The sequence below is a fragment of the Eurypyga helias genome, unplaced genomic scaffold, assembly GCF_000690775.1.
Source record: "Eurypyga helias isolate BGI_N326 unplaced genomic scaffold, ASM69077v1 scaffold32256, whole genome shotgun sequence".
In the NCBI taxonomy this organism is placed as follows: domain Eukaryota; kingdom Metazoa; phylum Chordata; class Aves; order Eurypygiformes; family Eurypygidae; genus Eurypyga; species Eurypyga helias.
In genome coordinates, this window is record NW_010259172.1 from 30,420 (window position 1) to 40,106 (window position 9,687).

The following is a 9,687-nucleotide window of genomic DNA, read 5'->3' on the forward strand; positions in this document are numbered from 1 at the left end:
CCTGGGGTATAGGAATGTAAATTTCTGTAGGAGGTATCTGACTTTATTTATCTAATTTCTGACAGGCTTTTGTTCTGATTTCCACTGTCCTTTCCTGGTAAGGTTTTTAAACCCTGAAATCTTAACCTTTTAATGGAACTAGAATCCCAAAAGGGAACCAGTTTGATAATCCTGACTGGGATGCTGAGTTACAGGCAACTAGCAGTTAATAGAAGACCTTGAATTTGTTGGCTTCTCTTTGTATTTTTGGCTTTGTGTGAGTTGTTGGGGGTTTGTTTGTTTTGGTTTGTGGTTTTTTTTTTTTTAATGTTGATATCCAGAAACTCCACTTAGGAACCTTTTAATTCTCACTCAATCTGATTTGCAAATAGATGGGAACTTCCATGGTAGTTTCCTTGAAAACTGCTAGTGCGTCTCTCAGAGCCGTAAGATAGCAGAGAATTTTTAATTATACCAAAGTAAAAACACTGTTTCAACACGTTTCATGCAGTGCCTGCAGTCAATTATATGTTTTCAAGGGAGTGACTGTGTTGCATAATGTGATGACTGTAATTATCTGTAGTACCCCTTTCCTTGTATGGTTCAGAAGAGATTCCTTTTTAGTAGCTAGAGAATTTTAAGCAGACTTAGCCTTAACGTGCTGAATTTCCAGAATTCACATAATTCATGTGGCTCAGAGTTACAACTGCCCTTTGTGGGTTTGACTATGTTGGGGTTTTTTTTTGTTTGTTTGGTTTGTTTTCTTTGTGTGAGGTGGAGGGTAATTTGGTTTTGGGTTTTTTAAACTCTTCCCTGAAAATCCACACACACTATACCACCCACCCCCAAGGTGAGGAATAGATTAGTCAAAGCTCTGGGCAATTCTCTTTTGCCAAGAAAGGAAACACGGGTTTTGATTAACTATTCAGAAAATATTTTGTTGACAGGATATTGACACTGAATGTGCTGTCAGAGTTCAGTGAACGTCCAGTTTGTATGAGAGATAAGGATGAGGTATTTTTCTGTAAGAAAAGAAAAGCCAAACAATTTTGCGTTTCGTGTGTGCAAGACTTTGTAAACAATGTTAGGTAATTTACGCGACAGTTGTCTGTGAAAACTGGCTAATGTTTGTATTGGACTTCCAAAACTGGAGATTTCAAAAAAATTTTTTTTTAACCGTTAACTCCATGCAACTCATTGCTTTCGTCTGTATGTGTCTAGTGACTTAGAAAACTGTCAATTGAAGCACATTAATAAGAAACCATTTCTACTATAGAATACTCATGGTTTCCACATTCTGTAGTGGTGCCGTGGCTTATCGATTTACAGTTTCTGAGTTTTATTTTTTCCTTCAGAGGAACATTATCTAATGAAAACATACTGTATGGGTGAAAGGGTACCTAATGGCAACAAAAGAGAAAATATAGAAAAACTGTATTTTCCTAGCTGCTTCAGGTTAAATGAAGTAGTGTGACTTGTCTGGATGTGGAGGTCTAAAATCATAATAGGGAATGGAAGAAACTACTATGCAAATAATTCTTTTTTTTTATATGCTTGAGGTAAAAGTTTGAGAATTAAACTTGTGTTACACCTTTTCATGATGCTACCTGGCAGCGTGTATAGCATGATGAGGCTCCTTTACTTAGCCTTAGGTAATAAATAAAATACTTGCCAAGAGAGTCATGTTCTTGTCTTTGAAATAGTTCAGAAAACTTACTTAATAGCCCTTGCTGAAGAAGCGGAGAACAGTTGTGTTTTATTATGCCTGAATCACTATCTCCTTTCCTAATTAGTCATTGATTGATTAGATAGCATGGTTAGTGCAGTGCAGAAATCCAGGGGAAGTTTTTTAGTACCTGTTGTGAACAGCTTTTCTGATTTACTTGTGTTGAAAATGCTTTTCTCAGAAGTTTTCACTATTGTTGGCATGTCTGGGCTTCATGAGAAGCCTTTGATTCCCCACCTGCATGTACCTCCACCCCCAGCCTTTTTGATTTTAATTGTTTCTGGAGAAGACACTTAAACACTGCACTTACCACTTAACTGAAAAGTCCCTACAGTTAATAGTGGCTGGTAAGAATTACTGGAAAAGGGATGTTTCTGGCTTCTCTGCTTTCGGCAATCTTTTGTGGACAATTATCAAGACTCTAGTAGGTGGATTTTCTCTATTTATGTAATAATTGAACATTTTCAAGTGTTTTTTTAAGGGGGAGAAAAGAAAAAGGAAAGAAGTGTAAAAATTTCTTTTCTTGAAAAACACGTATGGTGTAGATGTCATTGAGCACTGGCAGTGGAAGGTACAAGTTACCATTCAGAATTGTAAATGCTAATGTATGAGGAATGGATGAGTGCACAGTTTACTTGTCATACATAGGAAGACAGCAAACAGGATTTTTTGGGGTTTTATTGTTAATACCAACATTTCTGATTTGCAGGGGGAATTCCAAAGTCACGTTTCTTGCTTAGTTAAAGTTTCAGAATGTCACTGAAATTATCTGGATTTAAATATCTGTGGGTGCTTTAGGTTTGGGCTGGGGTTTTTTTTGAGAGAGAGTGGTGGTGGTGCCTGTAATGTATTTGGTGAAATACAGCAACTTAACACCTGAATTTAAGAATAGGACTTGGAAATTTTTTCTTCTTCAGTGTGCTTACATGGGGTTGTTAACAGTTAGGGGAAATGTATTAGTAAGACTAGGTAAGTATTTATCATTGGCTTGAAAAGTGTTTAGCATCTGGCTAGAATACTGAAATAGGCTAGTGATTCACATGGATTTCACTGTAGTTGATCTGAAATTATTTGAGATAGCTACACCACGCAGCCTTAAAACTGCCAAGTGGTTGTTACTGCTTTATAGACATCTGTACTGTAATGTAGTTGATCCCACTTCCTGCATCAAATCAGAACCATGTTTGGTTGCGTGGTATATGTAGATTTCTTTTTAACTCCATAAAAAGGTGTTAATTGGATATTTCTGAAATCCGATGGATCAAATATGTCTTACTGTACCATAAATTTGCATCACCGAGATATACAGCCAATCCTTCAGCTACTAATCCCTTCAGGGTTATTCCTTTGGGGGTTTTGTTCAGTTTTGGTTTTGCTTTGGTTACGTTACCTACTCATTTCTGGTTTTCTAGCTTCTTGTAAGTCTGACTCCTTTTCATAGAAAATCATGTGATAGGATCTCTTTTTCAGGTATATTTTGGTGAGCTTTAGTTTAAACAAGTGTCAGATGATTAGCCTGTAGATTTCATCAGTTTAGTTTGATAACTGCACATCTTGTTCTTAGCTCTCTTATTGTCTCCCTACAGAGACAAACCCCATTTTATAACAAATTTAAGCTAGTTGTTTTTTAAGGCTGAAATTTAAGGCTGAATTACACTTTGTTCCACATGTTTGTGCAGTTCTACATGTGGAGTTGATTAGTTGTTTCTAATTGATTATCTTACATGCACTTTAGATGGCGATGAAAGAAATTTGTGTCTGCCACTTCAGTAGTTACCTAGATGTTGTTCAGAACAGAAAGAATGAAATAAGGGATGGGGGGAGTTTTCCCTCTTGCTTTGTTGTGTGAATTTCTATGATCTCGATTTAAGTCTTTGGAGAGGATTGTGAGTGCTTTGCCTATGTCTCTTAAATTAATTTTGTTACTTTTCTTGTCTTCATCTGCGGGTTTTTTTTCAGTATATTTGCCTTCTTCCCTCAAAGTGTCTTGCTTGAATGTAAACATAGGTTTCTTTCATTATGACCTACTGTGACTTTCACACTGTAATTTTCCTCCTACTCTCAGACCTCTAGACTTGTATCACGTAGCGTCTTTAAAATGTATTTGTCAGTGGTTGAAGTTCATCCTTTTGTGCTGTCAATACTCAGGCATTTGACCTGTTTTGCAAATCCTAGCACTGGCGTCACATGGATGTGTGATGCTGCAGTGTAGCACAACGCTGTGGCATCTCTTATGTTAGCCTGTACCTTCAGCTGCGAGCCCTAACGCCAAGTTAAAATTCTGGTGCTGCTGAAGAGTTGATGTTCAGTAGGTTTCCATAATTTGTGATTAAGTAGGATTGCTTGTCATTCCTCATTGAAACAATCCTGAATTGTTGAGGGGAAATAAGTGTTTTCCAGTTTTATTTAATTAACAATATATGTTTGGTTTTGTTCCCAATGGATCTTCTAAAATGTAAGTGGCACGGGGTTGTCCTAGTCATGATGACTTTCTTTGTATTGCTTTGCTGCTTATTTTTCATCACTCTAAAATCTTAGTCAGTGCCTAAATCTGTTTTTGAAAAAGGTAAGGAAAAAGGTAATGTGTTGTTGTTAGCTGTTAACTGAGAGGTTAAGAAGCGATTGTATTAAATGCCACACAGAGCAAATTTTGTGCTCTAACAATGAAATATAGAATGACAGGTGAACACAGTCTGCAGTCAGAGAGCATGAAGGAAGAATCAACAAATATCCCAGCAAAAACAATCTCCAGATTATGGGGTGATGGTTGCAATGCTGTTGACAAGGACAGAGCAGTGCAAGGAACAGTTGGAGAACATGTGCCAATCTGCTACTTTTAATGCATAGTATTTTTTTTAATGAGGTTGATTTTTGTGAAAGCAACTTCCTGTAAATATTTGCTTCTCTGTTCTTTGTTTAGGTATCATGCCAGTGTATCATAACATGTTTGCACTCATGAGTGAAACAGAGAGAATGTGGTATCCCCCAAATCACATCTTCCATGTAGATGAAGGAACCAGACTCATCCTAATTTACCGGATAAGGTAATCTAAATCAAATATTTTGCACTTTTCTGGTAAAACAAAACTATGAGAGGACACACAACCAATAAGATATTTCACTGAACTGTAGTTTGTCTAAGAAGTTATGGACAGATTGTTGGTGAGATCTGGATAAGCAATAGATAAAAGGATCAAAATGATTGGAATAGGTTTGAATAATATATATTGTCAATTGTCTGTATTCCATATGTTTGCAATGTCGGAGTGAAGAAACAAATAATAGAAAATATAGAAAAAGTAAAACCAGTGTTTTTCATAATGATACGCTGCTTCTCCTTGGTGCTTGCCTGTTTGAAATTAGTGACAGTTCTGAAACGCAGAGTAATTATCCTGTGTAGTCAGGCAGATGTCTGGTCTAAAACCATTTTTCCCTAAGCTGATTTTTGAGTGTGGATGTCTAAAGTAACAGTGACAGTTTTCCTTATGTAAAAGAGTTTGTTTATTGACATTGTATAATGTGGCCTGAGTGTTTCTTTAGGAACATCTCAAAGGAAACTGGAAGACATTAACATAAAATTCTTTATTTTCTGAGTAGTGAGGATTACTTTGCAGTGCTCCTTATTCTTACCAGTACAGCTTATCACCCTGCTTAAATGTTGTACTACTTTAAGACACCAAGAACTGGATTGAAATCCTTCCAATAAGTAACTGGGGCTTCATTAATGGTCTGTCAAACCAGCCAGCACTGATTGATTACATGTCTATGAAAGCAGTAATGTCTCATGTTGGTAAGTGAGAGTATCTGTTTATTGATGTTTACTTAAATATTTCCTAATAGGTTTTATTTTCCCCACTGGTATTGCAATGGCACCAGCAGAGCATATCGATATGGCATTCTTCGAGGTGCAGAAAGCCCTGTTCTTGATGATCTTGTCATGTCTTACCTATTTGCACAGGTATGATTTGCTTGATGATCTTTTTTTAACGCAGATTGGTAAAGATTGTTAGTATTTATTCCCTGTTACATCTTCTGATAGTAATTGTGTGGATCTTCTGACAGCTTGGAGCCCACTCAAGATGAATATTAAATTCCTGTCACATTGTGTATTTGGAGAGGTGCTTCAGATGGCTCAAAGTTGTGGAGAGAGCAGTGAAGAGTGTGTAGCTTCTTTCTTGTGCCACTGCCATGTGGAAGTCTTTTAGTGAACTTTCATTTTAGACTGACACAATGTAGAACAACATCCTCCTCATATGGACCTTTTCAAGACTTGAAACAAAAATGTTTTGAAAATATTTTGAAAACATTGTTTCTAAGCATGATAGTAGTTGGTATCCATTATGAACATGTGCAGCTTTTTGTGGATGAAGGGGTTCATTAAGGAGAATTCAGTCTTACAAAAAAGAAAACAAAAAAAACCACCCTCACACCCAAAAAAACTTCTTGATGAGCAGCTGTGCTACAGTTTTAATTTGCTTTCTTGCATTCTTTCTCAGTGGCGAGATGATTTTCTGGATGGATGGATACAGATGCCTGTTACTCACGAAACACAAGAAGAATGCCTTGGAATGGCTGTTCTAGATATGATGAGAGTGGCCAAAGAAAAGGACCAAACCCCACTGGCTATTTACAATTCAGTCAGGTGACTCCATACATCATAACTGTATCTGGTATCTAGAAGCAGTATTTTTGCACATTAGCATCTGTGAGGAGATGTTCAGCTGCTGGCAGTTGATTTATTCTAGCCTAATGATTCCGTAAACTTGCCTATAGTTTAAACTGGAAATTAGTAGAAAGCTAGTGTATCATGATGGCCATTCATGCTTTTGGGTGCATGGATTTGGTTCCCTTAATGAGAGGTAAGGCAGCAGCTACTCATATGGGTAAGGATGTAAGCGATCATTTGAGTTGGGAGGGACCAACTGGAAGTCATCAGATCCAACCCCCTGTTCCCATCACGGCCAACTTCAAAGTTAGATGAAGTTACTCGGGGCCTTGTCCACTCTGGTTCTGAAAATGTCCAGGGATAGACATTCTGCTGTGTCCCTGGGTAGCTTTGTCCGGTGTATGATCACCGTCACTGAGGAAGATTTTGTCTGTATGTAATCAGTCCCCTCTGATACTGTGTGTCTGTTGCCTCTTGTTCTTTGTGTATGCCTGAGAAAAATCTAATTCAGTCTTCTCCATAACCATCTGTTAGTTGAAGACAATTAATAAAACACCCAACTTGAGCCTTCTTTTCTTTAGGCTGAACAAATCAAGCTTCCTTATGCCTCTTTTGTTATGTCATGTGCTCCAGGCTCTTAACCATCTTGGGCAGATCTCTGCTACACTTGCTTGAGTTTATCAATTCACTTTGGTTTGTCAGCCTAATCGGTTTCCACCCCGGCTGAATTAATTCTGTCCCTGCTTAGTACTTAATGCTTGATGTCTGTCTTTTAATGAAACTTAGCAGGAGGATTAAAAAACAGAATGAGACAATGAAGGGTCCAGCTGATGGCAGGTGACAAACTTCTCTTTAGCCCTTTGATAGAATATGGACTGTGATATAGGAACTTCAGTGTTTTATTCTACCACCTGTATTTTCAGCCTGGAAATCTGTCCTCTATCTGTGCAGTATCCTCTTTCCAACTTCAAACAAAGCAACTGTAAATTCTGCTGCCTTACATCAAAACTTCAGTAATGACTAGAACAGACGTCTGGAGTTATAGAAAATGCATTACGTAATACATGTGAAACTGAGTGAGGGGAAAGAATTGGGACATGGAAGAAGAGACAGAGGGCTGTATATGAAAGAACATACTACAGATTGAAGAAAGGGTCCTTGTTATCCTACAATATAAAGAATAAGGTTACATTTAGAGTAAAAGATATTTTCATGTTGACTTGTTTAGGATTAGTTATCTTTGCTGGATTTAATGGATAAAATAACTAAGGGTTTTTTCTGGTTATGTGTTCACAGCTACAAAATGTTTCTGCCTAAATGTGTGCGAGCAAAAATCCAAGACTACCATATTTTGACACGAAAAAGAATAAGGTACAGGTTCCGAAAATTTATACAACAGTTTGGCCAATGCAAAGCTACTGCCAGAAACTTGAAACTTAAGTATCTTATAAATCTGGAAACCCTTCAGTCTGCCTTCTATTCAGAGGTTTTTGAAGTAAAAGAACCTGGTGGAGATCCTTCTGGAGAGGAAAGTTTTGCAACCATTGTAATAACTGGAAATGGTGGAATTCAGTGCTTAAGAGGAAAACTTAAAGACTGTGAGACACTGGCAGAGCAGGTAATTTCTTTTATTATTTTAATATTTATGTAGTTTATCATGTAACAGAGTGAGGAAGTTCTGATTCACCCCAGTTAAATGTTACTTGGCAGTGAGGATAGAATTTTCATGTGCCTGAGGCTCAAGAAATGTGTTGACTTCAACAGTACAGGATTTTAAAATCAGGTTTTTATTGAAGTATTAGAAGAAAGTCAGTGCTTGAACATGTAATACTTCTGTGCTTGACAAATGAAAAATTCAGTGTTGGACCTTCATTAATATAAAAAATATTCCAGGAGGAAAAGTAATGACCCTGCACCCAGGTGTAGGTAAAATGCACAAATCTTCAAATTCTCCTTGAAAAACAGAGTTTTAAGGACTCCAAAACACAGGTAAATTTCTCTATACCACTCTCCCGATAATTAGACTCCTACCATTGCCTGAGCTAGCAAATTTGAAGTGACATTTCTGTGACTGCTGAGGCCATATACTCTTTGTTCAGGAATTAGGTAATGGTTCCCATAAGTCCTAGTGATCATGTGCTGTTACATTTTTATTCATCAGTATTATTTCTTTTGTGTGTGATGTCCCAGGATGACTGTTCATTTTGTCAGATCTACCAGAATTCGATACAAACTCGTAGCAGTATACATTGGGAATGCAGTAATTTGTAGTAAAATTAAACGCAAAGTGGAGCCCATGTCAGTTTTCCAAAATAATTGCGTACATTAGTTCGGTTTGATTCATAATATATAACAGTCAAGATCAAACTACAAAACATTGTATTTTACATATATATGTAAATATACTTATATATATGGTACTTAAAAAAAAAATCTGATTACATACACAGGTTTCCTGAAGTGTGCTCTTCTTAGAATATTTGTAGGTTGGCATTAGGTCCAGTTACCTGATTCATAGTTGTTATGTGTAAGCCTTCGGCCTTTCCTAAGTTGCCTGTAAGTGCCAGTTGCTCTGGCAGGAGCTAACATAAATGTCAGATTTTGCAATTTCTACGATTAGGTGTGCAAAATAGATGTATACAATGCTTTTTGGGCCTGGCAACCAAGCCTTTAATAAGAGTAATGCTTAAAGTGATGATATTTCCTATAGAGATTGCGTAAGTAATTTTTTTATGATTAATAACACTAGCATCCCACTTACTAACAGACACTCAGAGTAGGCTGCATATATTTTCATTGATAGAGAAACTGTTCATAGAATCGGTCATGAAAACTTAGTAAATGAAAAAGATTGCGTGTAAATGTGATCATAACTCTTGTTTCAGGTAATTGTAGGGATGGATATTAATAAAGATTGAAACAAGAATTGAATTGAAACAATATTTTTATTTTTTTGAAGGCAGGAATGACAGATGTGGGGTAGATTGTGAAGAAATTTGTTTTGCCAGTTCACATTTTCAACAACCAGATGAATAAATAGAACTTCAGTGATTTCACTGCATCTGAGCTGATTTATTCCAGCTGAATCTCACAGAGTATTACAGCCCTGATTATTATACCTATTTATGTATTGGGAATTTTCCTCACCAGGGAACTTCCTGGTCTGGTGAAGCCCTCTGACTACTACCCTCTGCTGGTAATGCAGGTGGGCAGTGATGAGCTGGAGGAGAGGGATCCAAAAGCCGTCAAAAGACTCTTCAGGGCACTGGGGCAAATGGTTGCAGGATCGGGAGCACAGGTAGTGTTCTTCTCCATC

The 9,687-nt window shown here is 37.2% G+C and overlaps 1 protein-coding gene across 1 annotated transcript in view; it reads left to right on the top strand.

Annotated features, from left to right (window-relative positions):
* Positions 1-9,687, top strand: part of LOC104511834 (tyrosine-protein kinase JAK2-like) — a gene marked incomplete at its 3' end in the record, with an annotated part of 19,830 nt that overhangs the window by 7,055 nt on the left and 3,088 nt on the right. The window contains exons 3-6 of the mRNA XM_010154599.1: positions 4,626-4,749; positions 5,546-5,663; positions 6,202-6,347; positions 7,668-7,989. Coding sequence (XP_010152901.1) covers positions 4,626-4,749; positions 5,546-5,663; positions 6,202-6,347; positions 7,668-7,989 — 710 coding nt within the window. The remainder of the gene's footprint in view (positions 1-4,625; positions 4,750-5,545; positions 5,664-6,201; positions 6,348-7,667; positions 7,990-9,687) is intronic.